The 17196-nt window shown below is 46.6% G+C and overlaps 1 protein-coding gene across 50 annotated transcripts in view; it reads right to left on the reverse strand.

Moving 5' to 3' along the window:
- CACNA1C (calcium voltage-gated channel subunit alpha1 C) overlaps positions 1-17196 on the reverse strand; it is a 749041-nt gene that overhangs the window by 579209 nt on the left and 152636 nt on the right. For all 50 annotated transcript variants that reach the window (XM_053225582.1, XM_053225610.1, XM_053225602.1 and 47 more), the window contains exon 3: positions 13943-14047. In XM_053225582.1, coding sequence (XP_053081557.1) covers positions 13943-14047 — 105 coding nt within the window. The remainder of the gene's footprint in view (positions 1-13942; positions 14048-17196) is intronic.

Raw genomic sequence — 17196 nt, forward strand, 5'->3', positions numbered from 1 at the left:
GGAGATTAACAGTGCTTAGATAAAAGACACATCCCCCCTTATCTGCAGGGAGACACTCCAAGACCCCCAGTGGATGCCTAAAACCACAGAGAGTACCAAGCTCCATAGATCGTAGGTTTTTCCCTATACATACATACTTACGATAAAATTTAATTTACAAATTAGGCACAATGAGCAATTAATAACAAAAACTAACAATGAAATGGAACAATTACAATATACAGTAATAGGTTATGTGAATGTGGTCTCTCTGCCTCAAAATATCTTACTGGGCTGTACTCACCCTTCTTGTGATGACGTGAGATGATAAAATGCCTGTGTGATGACATGAAGGGAAATGAATTACATAGGCATTGCAATACAGTGCTAGGCTACTGCTGGCCTTCTGACGTTACATCAGAAGGAGGATCATCTGTTCCTGACCTTGGTTGACTGTAGCAGGTAACTGAAACCGCAGAAAGCAAAACCATGCATAAGGCTACTGAATCTAGAAAATCTTATGGAGCTGTGAAAGAGAAGAGAAAGCTTCCTACAAAAAGTGACTTCCAATCGGAGCCTTGAGGATACATAATAGTCAGCCAGAGGACAAGTGCATAAAGTGGAGGTATCTGGGCTGAGACATCAAGGGCCAGCTGCATTTAGCCAGGCAAAGCAGAGGAACAACAATGTGAGCAGAAGCCCCTCAGTGAAGGGGCAGAGACCGGCTCAAGCCCAGCAATGCCCAGGTGTAAGTGTGGGAGGGAACTGAGGGTTTTCTACTGCTGCATGACAAATGACCACAAACTTAGTGGCTTGAAACAAAATGCATTTGACAGCTCACAGTGCTGTTGGTTGGACACAGAGGGGCCAGGTTCTCTGCTCAGGATGAAATCAGGGCAGTGACGGACAGGGGAGTCCTCTTACAAGTTCATTCACACTGTTGGCAGAATTTCATTCTTTGATGGCCATCAGATCAGGTCACTCTCAGTTCCTAGAGGTCATGCTCAGATGCTTGCTACAGGGTCCCTCCTTCATGAAAACCAACAACAGAAAATATCCCACACATCAAACCCTCCTGTATTCTGAATCTTTTCATCAGGAAGGGCCCAGTCACCAAACTAGATTAGACCTCTGTCCTTCCATTTTTGCCCCTTTCTTAAAGCCACTATGTGGGATAGCATGCCCCACCACAGTCATGCTCTCCTGTCCTAATCACAGGACAGCCCCACAATCATGGGGACAGGACTGACTGTGCAAGGCTGCAGGGCACTGGGAGTCATCCCAGAATTCAGCCACCAAGTAGGCTAGCAAAGTGGGCCTGTGGCAGCCTGCAGACTAAGATGACACATGTTCCTGTGCCTTTCCCTTTGGTATCTACTTCTTCTCCAACCCTGCCAGCTGCCACAACCCAAACCCAACTGCATTTGACCTGTGAACATAGCCCAGCTCTCAAGCAGACTAGCCACTGCCCTTGCCTGCACAACCAGAATCCACCCACAAGCACAGGTGGCTCTGAGGTCCGTGCTCTCTGAGCCTGTGAAGACCTAACCTGACCACAAATCCCACAGCACTGTGGTCCAATCTGCAGAAGACCCGATTCAGCTCACGAGGTCCCCTCCTGGACATCTGTCCTTATTCTCAATGTCTGACCTAGTCCCTAAGGACTTGAAGGCACTAGAGAGAGAGCCCTTCCCAGGCCATATTGCTGATGATGTGTCCTGGAGCACAGAAACTCCAGTGTTCTCCTGTCATCTCTGCCCTGTATTTTGGAAGGCTTTACAAGTTGTAGGACGGTGCTGAAGGAACTACTCGCCTGCCACACTCACCTGTGCCCAAGTTAAACTAGCCCCAAAGAGCAAACACAACGAGCACCCAGTGAGCTCCCCAGCAAGGGGCTCCCTACATGTAGGGTGAGGGGTTCCAGGCCCCAGCCCAGTCAAGGATATGACGGCTGTCCCCTCGCTTGGCTTTCCCAGGCTCCAACAGCCCAGCTGCACTCAGCACAAACAGGTTATGGCCACACCGCTCACCATCCATCTTGGAAAGGTCAGGAACTAAATTTGGAACTTGGCTTTTTAGTTCTTTTGCATCTCTAAGTTATCTTGAGAGGAGGCTAAAGGAAAAGGTTCACAGAGGAACATACCAGAAAAAGGGGAGTAAATGTATCAGAGACTGACTATACCTGACTAGTTTTAATAACAATAGTTACTGTGATAATGCAGCTACGTTTATATGGCACTTTGCATTTTACAGAGCATTTATATACATCCTCTCATTTGAATCTGCTGTGACTCTGTGAGGTACAAGCTATTACCTATGTCACTACCAAGAAATCTAAAGGCCAGGGAAATAAAGTGATAAGGCCATGCCACTAGTTGGCGGCCAAATGGGAGCTAGACCCCAGGTCGGTGACTCCAAACTTGGGGCTCTCTCACCGTCTTCACACTACCAGGTTTAGGCTGTGGCTTTATGTTTACCCATCTCCCAAGGGGCCTGGAGTGTTCAGGTGTATCCCATGAAGCCACACCCATGAAAGGGATGTGGCTCTCATCTGAGGTTGGGTGCCCTTGAGGTCCACCACATCTGATTCTGCTGGCCCAGCCACTAGACTATACTGACCAGGGTCCCAACAGAGCTCCTCATTCAAATGCAGGCCCTTCTAGCTCTCTAGAACGCTTCCCCAAACAATCCCCAAGACTGCTCAAGGGACTGACTCGGTCCCCAAGAAGGCTCATTCAGGTTTTAAGCTTGTGTCAGGAAGTCAGGCTGATTCTGGGTCCTCTGCTCCAACCTGAGGTTCTCATCTATTTAGGAGGAGGCTTGAAGGCCTACTTGGTTAAAGGTCTCAGCTAATGTGACTCAGGGATCCTTGAAAGAATTCGGGTCTCAGAGCCAGTCTTTTGCTCAGGCAGCAATGGACACAAATGAGTTTCTCCTCACCCACCTCCCACACTTACCAAATGGCACCAACCAGGGGTGCCATGCCCTTAAGACTTTCACAAACACATACAGCCTGAGGCGCTTATTCCCTACATTCATTGTCCCTCCTCCTCTGACAACCCTTGGTAAAGAGATCATCATATAGGAGCACCTGGGTGGCTCAATCGGTTAGGCGTCTGACTCTTGGTTTCAGCTCAGGTCATGATCTCACTGTCTGTGGGTTTAAGCCCCGCATCAGGCTCTGTGCAGCACAGAGCCTGCTTGGGATTCTCTCTCTCTCTCTCTCTCTCTCTCTCTCTCTGTACCTCCCCTGCTTGCTTTCTCTTTCTCTCTCTCAAAATAAATAAATAAACATTTAAAATAAAAGATCATCACATATGTTATAGGTGTTCTAGTTGAGCCCCCAGTAATTAAAAGGAGCATATTATGGGCAAAACACCTCTCCCTTATCCACCTTAGGGAAGCCAAAGGGCACAGCAGTTAAGGGCACTGATTAAGTATCCACACTCCTGGGGCAAGCTAGTTCATTTCTCTGTGTCTCATTTCCCTGATCTTTAAAATGGGATGATTATAATCATAATAATAGAGGTCTCATGGAGTTATTGAGAGGACTAAATGAGTTAACACTGTAACATACATACAGCAGTGGCAGCAATGGAAGTGTGGCTACATGAGTGTGGATGGTGCTATTATTATTCTTATTAGTTGAAAGGCACTAATCCAACAACTTCAATCATACAGAAATCAGTAAGAACAAAGGGAATAAAGAGGAAAAAAGGCTTCTGAGAAGCCAAAATCAATTGTATAAAATCCACAAATTAAAGCTAATGCATTCCTAAATCAGAATCTATTTACTCTTACTTTGTACATAACTATAATGGATGTGGTTATCCAGTTTCCACACTCCCAGGAGAGAGGGAACAGCACACTGAAAGGGCTGGTACGGGGGCAAGAGACACCCCAACAGGGATGGTGTATGAAAATGATGCCCAAAGACACTCTCAGGTCACAGTGTTCTGGGGTCATTTGGAGTTTCCTTCACTCTCTCAATGGTTTTACGGTATTACAGAAGTTTTAATAATTGAAGTTTCCAGTGACTGTACAGTCCCAGAAAAAGGATGGGAGTATTTTGAGAATTTTCTTTTAAAGATCCAGGGATTTGTATTTTATATTCCAGAAAGACTTTCTTCAAATATACTTACGTTAAAAGGAGTTTGATACATGAAAGGGGTTCCATTACCCAGAGTGTGAATCCGTATGAAACATTTTCCCCCCAAAATGAATACAGATGGATAAAAATGAAGCAAGAGGTGTCAACATGCTTAGACTTCAAAGCATCATCCCCTCTCACCCCATCCTCTGGCAAATGCAGAGCAGACAATGCTTCCTCCTCTGAAATATTTAGTGAGGAAACACTGAGTCAAACAATTGCCCCAGGCACCCGAGGGTTTAAGACAGAGTAAGCACAACTCTATCAGTGAACTTGCCATCCCATCGGAAATGCCAAGTCCCTGACCCGCCCACCAGGTGGGCTTTGCTGGCCTCCTTTGCTGCACTGGCCTTGCAGTGTGCCCCATCCTGCTCCCTGCTCTGTCCTTTCTCCCAACGGCATCCATCCTTGGGGTGAGGGTTTTCTCCTGCATGTGGTTTTAAACCACTGAGTTACTTGATTGAGTACAGCATTCACCATGGTGTGTTCCAAGGGACACCACTCCTCAAACTGTCTGTAGTTTGGGATGGTTTGGGAAAGTCCAGGGAGCCTAGAGGCACCTTAACTCACAGGGAGGCTGCTGTAGCACAATGGTTAAGAACACACACGCAGGTAACTGCCTGTGTCCACACAACTGTCTACAAGACAGTCTTCACTTCGCAGCTACGCTTCAAGGCACAAATTATTTCCATTCTCAGAGCTTGTGTCCTCATTGGTAAAATGGGATAATAACTAGGGTTTTTAAGATTCTTAAATGCATTAAAATACTCAAAGCACTAAATAGTGACTTGTTATCATGTTAAGGACTCCAAGAAGTCTCACAACAAATTAATTTAACTTCAGTTCTCTCAGCATTTACCAAATTTATTCTGAAACAGAACCAAGTTTGTTTTTTTAAATACCTGTTAATACTGCTACAGAGTGCTTAATATTTGAAACATTTTCACACCTACTTCATTCTATGCTCACAGCAACCCTACATACTCCAGAGAACAGAGCAAAGAGCCCAGGCAATGCTCTCATACAGTCCTGAGTTCAAATTACAACTCTGCCACTCACTCGCCAAGTCACTTTATTTCTCTGAGATACTATTTCCTCATCTGAAATAAAGGGATACTACCTGGCAGGGTTCATTCATTCACTCGACAAATATTTATCAAGAGCCTGACATATGCCAGTTACCGCGCAAGGCGCTGGGGATAGAGCAGCAAACAAAAGGGAAAAATTCTCTACCCTCAAGTAAAGAAGTAAATAGATATTATAATTTATTGCTGTGGGGATTAGGAATAGTGTTTGCAAAGCATTGGCACCTGGTGATCACTCAATAAGGGCGATTATTATGACTAAGCAGGTTTTATTACTCCCACTCGCCGGAAGAGACACAAATAGGAAGGTTAAGGGGCTGACCTAAGGCCATGCAGTTCAGATCTCTCTTCCCAGGTCAATTCCTGCAACCCTGGCTCCAGAATAACTTTTAAGACATACCCATGCCCAGGTCCCACCCTGACCAAATCAATGAGCGCCTCAGAGGAAGCACGGTATCGTGCTCATTCTCTCATCCAAAGACAGACTATACACTGCTGCCTCCCCCCAACCCTGCTCCCTCTCACCACACAGCACAGAGACGATTCACATACGATGCAGAAGCTATGTGGCTTATTACCTGCAATTATCTATTGGTGTATTTTACAACCCTAGTATTTCTGCAAAGTGTGTAAGTCTGGGGCATTAAGATGACACATACAAGGTAGCAATAACAAATTGCATTTTGTTGAAGCATGAAAGTCTCACTCTTAGACAAACCTGATGATACAAGAAATCACAGCTCACTGCAGAGAGATTAGGGGCCCCCTGAACTGGCATTTTTATTCACTTCTCAAATAGAAGCCCTGACTTGGGGCCACCCAGGTCTCGGAGAGCCTGGTGGGCAGGTCCTGGACTCATCTCAGAACTTGTGGCCTAAATGCAAGACCCTGCAGAGTGCCTTCAGCCCAGCCTGCCTGGGGATTGTGGAAACCTCCACTCTACAGTGCTCAGGCACACCCCGGCTCCCGAAGCTATGACTGGGAAGAGACAGACACAGGGTTGTTCCAGGCACAAGACACCTGTGGGGGTGGGGGATAGGGTCCCCCACAGACCACCCAGGGCTCTCCCTTCAGGGCTTGTCTTTCACCATGAATGCATCTCCACTCTCCTCCCTGTGCAGTAGACGATGAGGCTGAGGCATGTGCAGACACACGTCCATCTTGCCAGATTAGAGTTGCTAGAAACGAGGGCTTTTGGGTGTCCTCTCTCGCCCTTCTGAAACAAAAGCTAGCCTGAAGTGCCACTGATCCTGACTTACCCCAAGGAACCAGATGGAGGGGATGGCTTTCAGCCTCTGGTTTTGAGTTCTAAAGGACAACACCCATTTGCTGTGCCAAGGCATTGTTCTAAGCACTTCTCATACATTAACTCATTTAACCCTCGCGGCCAGCCTATGACGCCAACTCTCATCATTGTCCCAACTTTACAGCAGGAAGTGAGGAAATCTGACATTCCAACCTTTTTCCTAATGTGGCTCAAGTACCTCTCACAAACCCATCTCCCTGAGCTCACTCTAGTCTGCAATGGAGATGGCAAGCCCAGCCCCAAAACAACTCCTTTTCTGGCCTCTCCGCCTCCGCAGAGAGCCTGGCTCTTGCTCCAGAAAGTACACAGCACTGTTCTTTGCACAAGGTCAAATGCCAAATATATTCTCTTAATATTTCAACCCAAGCCAAATCTTTGTGGACTTCAGGGTTTGAGAGAACTGGGAGTTTTCCACACACAATGAGTTCACCCCACTCGCTGAGGTTATTCAACAGACACCCTACAATACACCTACTGGGTAACAGCTATTGGTGGAACAGGTTTACAGATGCTATATTATAAATGATGTACTGCATAGCAGGTGGCATTGCCAGTAACAAGACTGTGAATAACACAGAGAGAAATGTCGTGTCATGGGCCAGTTCGGTTTCATTATCCTTTACTAACATGAGGAAAAGATAACAAAGATGATGGATTTGGGTGCAAAAGTATATGTTAGGTGGAGCATAAAACAGACTTTTCTTTAAATAATGAGAGAAAGAGCCAAAAAAAATTCTATACCGGAATACTTTTCATCTCTCGGAAGGAGAAGAAAGCAAAGTGCTAGAAAAATAAGTGGGGGTTATATTAAGGAGACAGGAGAAAGGAGAGGATGACGGAGGATGTATGGAAGGGAAAACCATAAGCGCAGATGTGAGTCTGCCAGGGTGTGTGAAAGGAAGACTCTGCTAATTCTGTGACAGCACCAGCGTGCTTCGTTAAACAGTCTGTTCTTGAACCCAACAGAGTGGGAAACCTCTCAGCAGCCAACATGTCCCAGAGAGGGCTGTCAGGAGGGCGAGCTTCAGGAGGGTCCACCCTATGATGACAAGCTCAGAGGCCAGTCCCCAGTCCCCCACACCAGGTCACAGAGGAGGGGGGATGACTGTGGACAAGACTCTGGGGCCCACTCCAGACATGGAATGGGAGTCTCTGGGGCAGGGCCTGGGAGTCTGCATGCTAACCAGTTCTCCATAGGATCCTCACCCACCGAGGTCTGAAAACCACTGCTGTTGCCATCATCCCTCCTTTGCTTTTCTCAGAGCAGGACTCTGAAATAGCAGCTCCTTATTTAAAATATAGGACCACACCATGAAAGTACTGGGGGAATTCTCGAGCTTCATCTTAGGGGAACCTACGTGATTGAGGGACCATGTTCTGGCACGACACTGAAGCTCAATAAACAGTCATTATGCACCTACTATCTCAGGGCCTGGGGGAGACTACAGATGCCAGCCTACGTCCTCTCCTCTTATGCTGGGCCTTGAGCTCAGCTTCCCCCACAAAGCAGGCCAGTCCTCCTGGGATTCCTGGACTGCCAGAAAGACAAGCCTGAGCCAGCAACCAGTCTCTCTTCTATGTTTGTAAACTTTCTGACCTTTGCTTCTAAAACTCTACTCTCTCTGGTTTCCCTCCTACCTCACAGGCTGAATCTTTGTCATACCCTCTGGGGCTCCCCTCCCTCTGTCCACCTCATGGCTGCAGCCTGGGAGTCCAGGGTCCAGCCTGAAATGCTCCAAATCACGCCCGTGGCTTCTTCTACCATCTATGCCCTCACTCCTCCCTCTTCAGCCCCAACTGCCTCCTGAGCCTCTAACCAGTATCTACTGCCTATTGGACATCTCCATGTGCGTGTTCCATGAGCTTCTCACTTAACAAAGCTCAGACTGCATCCCTCAGTCCCTTCCCCTTAAATGTGAAGTCCTCCTGGCTAAAGGCACATCACCATCCCAGGACTCTGCTCTCTGCTTCATCTACAATATCCAATTGGTCACAAGTCTGGGGAGGCTTACCTCCTAAATCGACCACCCTCCTTTCTATCCCTATTGTCACTATCATCTGGACTTCTGCAGTTTCTTTTTTTCTTTACAAATAGTGAAGTCTCTATCCAAGCCATTTTCCTTACACTTTCTCAAAAAGAAAAAAAGAAAGCACACTTTCTCAAAAAGACTCCCAGACCCAGTCCTCTGCTGCTCTTAAAATCTTCAGGATCTTCCCATCACCTGCAGTTAAGTTCAACTGCTGGCATGGGCCAGGAAGACCCCTTCTCCTGGCTCTCCTCATTCACTTGAAACTCTAGTTATAAAGGGCACAGCCACAGGGCCTTTGCACATGTGTACACCTCAGCCTGAAATGCCTCTTTTGGTGCTCGCTTTGGCAGCACATAAACTGCCTCTTTTGGCCTGGAAATCACCTCTTATTGGGAGAGGCAACTCAAATATGCCCTCCCATGTGAAGCCTTCCCTCTTCTCTTCCCAATAGCAAAACAAATCATTGCTTCCTCCCTGACACTTTGAGCCCCTATAAGACCTTTCACGATTTGCAAACATCTGTACATGTTTATCTGTCCTGTCTGCCTCTTGAAATATCCCAAACACTGTGCCTGGCTCTGGGCATGGATGTTTGTCAAATGACTGAAGGAGCATAAGATGGACCCATAGAAGGAGGTTCTGGAGGTAGAATACAAGGCAAAAGGCTATTGCAATAGTCTAGGCAAAAGGCCACAATGGCACAGGCTGGAATGCTGACAATGGCATGAGGGTAACAACACCACCACTGCCCAGCATAGAGCCCTCACTATGACACTCTTCTAAGAACCTTACCCGTCTTGTCTCATTAATACTCACAGCAATTCACAAGGTAGATACTGTGATTATGCTCTTCCCGCTTTACAGACAAAGAAACAAAGTCACAGGAAGTTTACACAAATGACTTCGAAAATAGAAAGGAAGCTAAATTGGAGATATTGTCAATAGAAATTCCATTTCTGGAAGTCTGCTCAGATGAACACAGTGAGGGGAAGAAGGCGTTCAGGATGACTCCGTGTGACATCAAGGTCAGTCCGTAGAGCCAGTGACCAGGCTAAGAGCAAAGGTCAGGAGCAACATTCCTGCATGGTTTCTTTTGTTTTCTTTTTTGAGACCGGTTGTGTGATGAGAGCGAGGATAAATCCTATCTGGACTTGTTTGTCTGAAGTGTCTGCAAGACATCCTGGCACATGTCACTGTGTGCCAAGACCATACTGGGCATTTCATGATCACCGTTGGCCTTATTCTTCCCCACAACCTCGCGAGGGAGCATTACTTGCATTTTACAGCTAGGGAACTGAGGTTCAGAAAGACTAAAATAAACAACTCCACATTAACATCCAGATTAAGATACAAAGTGGTAAGGCCAAGACATGAACCCATATCAGGCCAACTCAAAGTTTACTCCATCCAAAAAGCCAGTAGCTCCCAAATCTGACTGATCATTAGCTCCCCAACCCTGCCCATGAGGGATTTTCCAAATGCATATTCCCAGACTATGCCCCAGAACTACCCAATCTGAATCAGATCTACCAAAGCACTGGAATCTTTCAGTTTAAGCTCTCCAGGTGTTTGTAATAATCAAGCCAGTTTCAGGAATCACTGCACTGGATTATGGGCCTCTCTAATGTAGGAAATCCTAGCCCAGGCTTTAGAAAAGAGCTGAGAGCTGGATACATAAGTCTAGGAACAGCATAAAACAGCTAGACAGGGAACATGAAATTGTGGAAGTAGCTGGGCTCACCAAAGGGAGAGCACAAAAAGAGGAAATAAGACAGGCCAGAACACAGACCGGTAAAAGTCCCCATAGAAGACAAGAAGCTAGAAGCAGGAAAAAAAAAGTAAGGGGACTTGATAGTAACTATGTCCCAAAGCCAAGGGACAAAAGAGTTTTGCAAAGGGGCACCTCACAACATAAGATGCTGTGGAGAGAAAGGGGAAGAAGAGGGCCCAAATCACAACACTCATATGCATTATATCCAGGGAGCAGAATAATAGCCTGGTCTACAAGCCAGTGTGGGTTTGGCTTGGTTGTTTGTTTTAGGGGTTTTCTAATACCCCTTGGCCGTCGTGCACTCCTCCCATTAAGTTGATGGCCTGCACTCTCCCAGGGAAGGTATGACACAGTGGAATGCAGGGAACAGGAGTCATACCATGGCTTCAGAGTTCAAAGAGTATAGGTCAGGGCACTGAGAACCATATAGAAGACTACAGGAGGCATCTGCTGGGCAACCTTGCCCCAAACAAAGACCCCAAGATGGCAAACCTGGAAGTATCAGCAAGGAAACAAAAATAAGTGAGGCCCTGGGGTGTGTCCTTGAAAAGGCCTTGAAATCTTCACTGTGTCCCCATTCCTGCAGCCCCAGCACGGCCACAAGAGATCCAGAGCTACAGATCAAGAGACCCCATGCTGGAGAATAAGGGACCACACCGCCTGCAGGGATCAAAGACCAAGGCCCTTCCAAGAGGGACAAGGCCTCTTCAATGGTGTGGACTGACCACACAAGAGCAGTGTGTCCCCTTGGCTCCATAATGCAGTGGCCCTAAGCTACAACTACAGGGAAGGGGCTGAGAGCACTTACAGGAATGAGCTTTATGCCACAGGCCAAATGGAGTCACAAATCAGACAGGATGTTCAGTTATAGGAAAGCAAAAACAAGTTGCATTTCTTTCCCTCCTGAGTTTGCCAACTGAGATCCATATCTTTTACTTTCCAGAGATAGAGATGGGAGACAGAGAGCATGGAGCTGAAGAAAGAGCAAAAGCAAACTGGCAGAAGTGGCAAATGCAGGCTCTTGCTAAAAAAAAATTAAAATTAAAAAATTATATATATATACACACATACATACACATACATATATATAAGTTCAGGAATGGAGCAGAATTAGAGAAGTGTGTGCATGTGTATGTGTCTATGTGTTTATGTGTCTATGTATGTATATGTGCATGTATGTTTTTGTGTGTATCTGTGGGTATATGTCTATGTGTATGTCTACTGTGTACATCTGTGTGTATGTCTGTGTGTGTGTACGTCTGTGTGTATGTCTACATGTCTGTGTAATATACCTGCACATATGTCTGTGTCTGTGTATACATCTGTGTGTATGTCTGTGTGTGTCTATGTATGTATATGTCTCTGTATGTGTGTCTGTGTCCATGTGCGTGTCTGTGTCTATCTGTGCATGTCTCTGTGTGTTTGTGTGTGTGTGTGTATCTATGTGTCTATCTGTGTGTGTTTGTATTTGGGATAAAGGAAATGCTAGCATGCTTCCTTCATTTGGTAAGTCACTGCCCAAGCCATGGCTTGAAAGAGGTGGGAATTGATCTAGCACGTAGAAGCCCCTTTTCAACTCTTCACACTTTGCTCTGCAACCCCCCCAAACTCCTAGTTGTAATGTCACTGACAAATTTCACTGGCTGTCCCCATCACCCCTTTCCCTCCACCTATCTAACCTCCCCTTCATTTGCAAGGTATAAAAGAGCAACAAGCAGCTGATGTTGGGAGGCACTGAAAGGCCTGGGTTTCCATGCTGGTATTATTCTTTTTTATAAAAACAGCTTTATTGAGGTATAATTTACATACCATAAAAATCACCCATTGTTAAATATATGACTCAATGATTTTTAGTACAGTTATACAGCTGTGCAACCATACTACCATCCCACTTTAGAACACCTCCATCACTCTATGGTGTGATTTTAAAACTCCACTGTCCCTCCAGCAGTCTCTGCACTCGGCGACCTCCACCCCAGCTCCAGGGTAAGTCCAACACAACCCCTCCCCTCATTGTCCTGCCAGCCCCTCTGTTCCCATGCAGCCAGCCCAGGCTTCCCTCTCTGTGCTGCTAATCCCCCCAGGGAGCTCCGACAGGAGGGGCTGGGGCATAAAATAAACACAAACTCTCTAGCCACTTTCCCCACTGCTTTTGCCTAGAGTACACCCAAAGCTTCACTGGCTTCAGAATAAGACACAGATTCTTTTTTTTTTTCTTAAGTTGCAGATTAAGTGCTAAACTGCAGGGGTTTCGGGTGGGCTGTGGTGGGGGGAGGGAGGTGGACACAGAGACAAGTATAACTGATGGAAGATGCTCCAGCTTTTCCAAGGGCCGTTTGGGAGACACTCCTGCTTGTATTTATTCTGACACAGTAAAGATTTCTTGCCTGTTAAGAGACAAGGTCATGCCTCAGAAGGCTGCATGGACTGCTAATGCTCTGCCTGCCTGCTGACTCTGGCCATGTCATCACTCGGAGCTCACTGGCCAGCTAGGGAACCTGTCCCCAACACGTAGCCCAAGCCAAGCCATAAGACGCAGCAGCCCGGCTCACACCATAACATCTTACCCAATATGGAGCTGGGGCCAATCGTCACAACTGGGGAAAACAGGGGAGAAGTTTCAAATGTGCATCAGATCTATTTGCTGAAGGGGCTAAAGAAAATGTCAAAGGTTAAAAAGCAAAAGAATTACACCCATGATACCATCAGCAGCCAGCAACAACAGAAAGGAGAATTCTGTAACCCTCCTGCTTCTTTTCAAAACGATCTCATCAGACAGCCCAATCTCGCTAATTAGAGGAAGGTGCTGATGAGGGGAAAAGATGCACTTGGAATCACAGGAAAAGTTATGGTGTCTCTGCGGGGGGAGGGGGAGAGAGGCAGGATCTTCCTACCGCCTGCAGCAGAGGCATCCTGGAGTGCCCTGATTTTGCCAACTGCATTCCAGAACTCTTTTCCTCCCATGCCCAGACAGAGCAAAGGCCTCTGTAATGACTTCACGCTCAGCCAAAAGTAAACACACTCTGCGCTTTTTCCATGGACAAATTCTAACCCCAAATTGCCAGCACTGGCCTCCCAACAGTCCAAATGGAAAGCCGCCTTTCCCAAGAAAATAAAACCCTTTCAACTAAATAATACATCTTGGCTGCAAAAGGAAACTTTCCTAAAAGCTTCCTAGAAATTACTTCTCGTGCAGTGATACTACAGATCACCTGAGCAAACCCTACCAATGGGACACAGTCACTTAAAATAAGTAACAAATGATCCAAGATGAAAGCTTGCGCCTGCAAACACCTGCACGTGCAACTTATGCAGCACATTTTGTAGCCCTCAACACACACACATACACACACACACACACACACACACACACACACACACACACACAGAGCACACATCTCATCACCACCTAATTGGAATATTTTTTCTGAAAACAGGCTGTGATAAGACAGGTGCTGATTTGAATAGACAGCAATAGCACTTGAGATCTGAGCACAGCAGCACTTTTGCGCATGTCAAACACACATGTCACTTCTCCCCACATTCCACCTTGAATCCATGTGATCCAAGCTCAGTCCTGCACCGAGGGAGAAAAGCAGAGACTTGGGATGGTGGACTTACCAGGTTGGAATTGGTGGCATTGGAGTCATCTTCTGGAAAGGGAATATAGATCGCTAAGGCCACACAATTGGCAAAAATAGTCAGTAAAATAATTATTTCAAATGGTCTGAGGAAGGGAGTTAAGGAAGTCAAGGCCACAGAAGGCATAAGTGAAACAAACATACACATATATATTTTAAAATGAATCAAAGATTCATAAGAATTTTGTTTGAACAATACATTCCAAGCCCCTTGTATTCTGAGAAGAAACATATGCCTTTTAAAGTGCTTCTAATGGGTCCCCGCCAAAATTTTTCCTAATATGTCAAAAGCAGTGGAGGCCAGTCGCGTGCCAGAGTAAACACACATTTCTAAAAACTTTTTTCTTCTTCTTTTATTTATTTAGATTGCACTGGACTTCATTTTCCCTCATGTGTGCTCGGGGGTGCTTTTACAGAGCAGTGCCTGCTCCAGTTGGGACAGGCTGTCCCCTAGACACCTCTTTTCCCGTGGCTTCCACGCTGCCACCCAGGGACTCAAGCTATGGTTGGGAGAGGTGAGATAGTAGATTTAAGGCAGACTTGACTTCAAGATTTTTCATTGAAATTTGGAGATTCAGATCTTTTAATCTGAAGTTTAGAGTGTTTTTTCCCCTTTCTACTTTATCTTCTGACACCTTCCACAGAACCTGAAGATGGCTGGGGGCTCTGGACCCTCAAGAGCACAGCAGCATGTATACTGTGCATTTAGGGCAGGACAGCCATCTTTGCTCCAAGACACAGCTCCACATGGAATACCTTACCTCTGTTTAGTCTGTGGAGGCCTTGCCTTCAGTGGGCAAGGCTGACATCTAGATTTTCATGACTTTTCCGTTGGCGTGTGCTGGGATCTAGAGGGACAAGCTGGTTCACTCACCAATGGCAGTGCACTTGGTGAAGTTCTTGTACCAGATTTATCAAAATTCCAGAAAGAACACATTCTCAAGAAAAAAATGACCTAATATGATAAGGGTCCTTCTACCCTGCACCCACAAATGAAGGCCAGAAAGGGGAAACTTCAGAGGAAGGCCAGTTTATGCTCTTCCAGCCCCATCTCCCCCCACCCCCATAACACTGCCAGGTTTCCAGGCTTGCCCATGGGACCTAACAGGAAGAGGAAGGGAAAGAGGATGGGAATCCTGGAAGAAGGGACCAACTTCCTCTCCCAGGGAAACCTGTACTCACAAAGTTAATAAATCAAAGCAGGGAGAAAGACCTTAGAGATTATCTAGTCCAAACCTCTGAGGCCCAGAAGACCTGAGAAACTTTCTGAAGACTTCACAGCAGGTACTTCCCAGTCAGGACTAGAACCCAGATTCCCTGACTACAGAGTCCAGGGTTCATTCTCCTACCTTGAATGGCCTCTGACCTGTGTTAACAGGGCAATTCTGGGCCTGGCAGGCATCTTAGTCAAGGCTTTAGCTGCTGTGCTAGTTATTGATCCCCCTCAGCCCTATGGGCATAGCTGAGGGTCCATTTACCCAGCATACCTCATGAAGGCTGCCATTTTCTACGTGTGCCTTGATATCCACAAGATGGTAGGCAGCAGACCTGCCTAATCTCCCAGACTGACAGGTACAGAAAGTAAAACAACCTCTCCCAGATTCCAAGCTGACAAATAGCAGAGCCAGGTCCAGAAACAGACCTACTGACTATCTTTTCCAATATGTGCTGCCCCTTGAGTTGGCCAAGGAACTAGTGATAACAGTGGTGATGCCAATGATGACAGTGATGGCAACAGGAAGGACAGTAGCTAACATCTGAGAGCATACTCTGTGCCAGGCTCTTTTCTAACTGCTCCATACAAACACCCTGAGTGATTGAGTATAAAATTGTCATCCCTATTTCCAAATGAGGACAGTGGGGCACAGAAAGGTGAGATGTTAACTTGCCCAACATCGCATAGCCTGTGGCAGAATGGGATTCAAACATAGGAAGTCTGGTTCCAAAGTCTGAGTTTGTAAGGACTACTCTATGCTGATATATCCTAAAGTTACCCTAAAGCATTTTTAGGGAGTTAGCACTTTATTCCTCCTATCACAAAACCTCTTCCCTTCTAGCCCTTTCCCCATCTGCTTAGGAAAGTGACATTCAACCTAGGGGCTGCTCAGTTTCATTCCCATCATCTGGTCCCTTGTGCTCCTCCCACCAGGGTGATAGCACATCAGTTCAGCTAAGCCAGACCTCATGCATCCAATCCTCAATGTCAACTTGTTCCTTCCACCAAAGTGGGTGATGGCTAAGCTTGGGGTGTCTCTTACACTATCAGTTCTACATCCTCTGCCAATCCAGGCTATCCATCCATCATCTTATGCTAAAAGTCCCCGCTACTTCTAGAGAAGATAATGTGTAAAGAAACCAATCAGGCAGATAAGAAAAGCCATCAGCTGCAGAGTGGAGGAGAACCCAGGTTGAGACCTGGAGGCGTACTATATCACCCTGTGGCAGCCAGACCAGTTTTAAAACTGTCTTCCCTTCTTAATGACAGCATCAGATTCCACTCTTTCAAGGAAAACTGACTAGCTAATACACCAGACCATCTCTTTACCTGTCCAGTTACCCTTCCAAGGCAATCTAAGAATGCTACCCAACTAGCACTGCTGAGGCTGGGCCCACTTCCTTTCCTGCAGTGAGGAGGGCACAGTCACCCAGGTGGTGTGGCTGCAGCACCCCTCTGCCCAGCGTGGGGGTGCAGTGAGGTGGCTGGGTCCACAGGTGGCACACCAGGTAACTGCCTTGTTAACACTGCTGCTGACCCAGTCAAGGGTCTTTTCATGAATCCCAGACTCAGGCCTCGTGGGGCTTTCTGACCAGTTTCCATGGACAACACATCAGACATTTTCATTACAAAGCCCCCATTCTCCCACACTTCCCCGTCATGCCCTGTGTACTGCTATCTCCTCTCTTCCCTTTCTCCCAGGCTACTATGGCACCTGGCACTTCATTCTGCACTCAGTGCTCCTTGTCAGGGAGCTGTCCATCCCAGGAGAGGAAGAACAGACTTGAAGTTAACTAGTACTCACTGAATACATCCCCTGACATAGCTTTTCTGAAAATGCTTCCACATGCACGGACTCTGCAGCCCTTGTTAATTCTCTGGTTATTCCCTATTAAAGATGAGAAAAGTGGACCCGTGACCACTCAAGAACACAGGAGGCATGGCCATGATGGGAGTGGTTCAGGCTCCAGATCCAGGTGCCACTGTGTCCCAGTGGGCTGGATGGTGTTCCCCTGAAC

This window comes from Acinonyx jubatus, chromosome B4, assembly GCF_027475565.1.
Source record: "Acinonyx jubatus isolate Ajub_Pintada_27869175 chromosome B4, VMU_Ajub_asm_v1.0, whole genome shotgun sequence".
Classification (NCBI taxonomy): Eukaryota; Metazoa; Chordata; class Mammalia; order Carnivora; family Felidae; genus Acinonyx; species Acinonyx jubatus.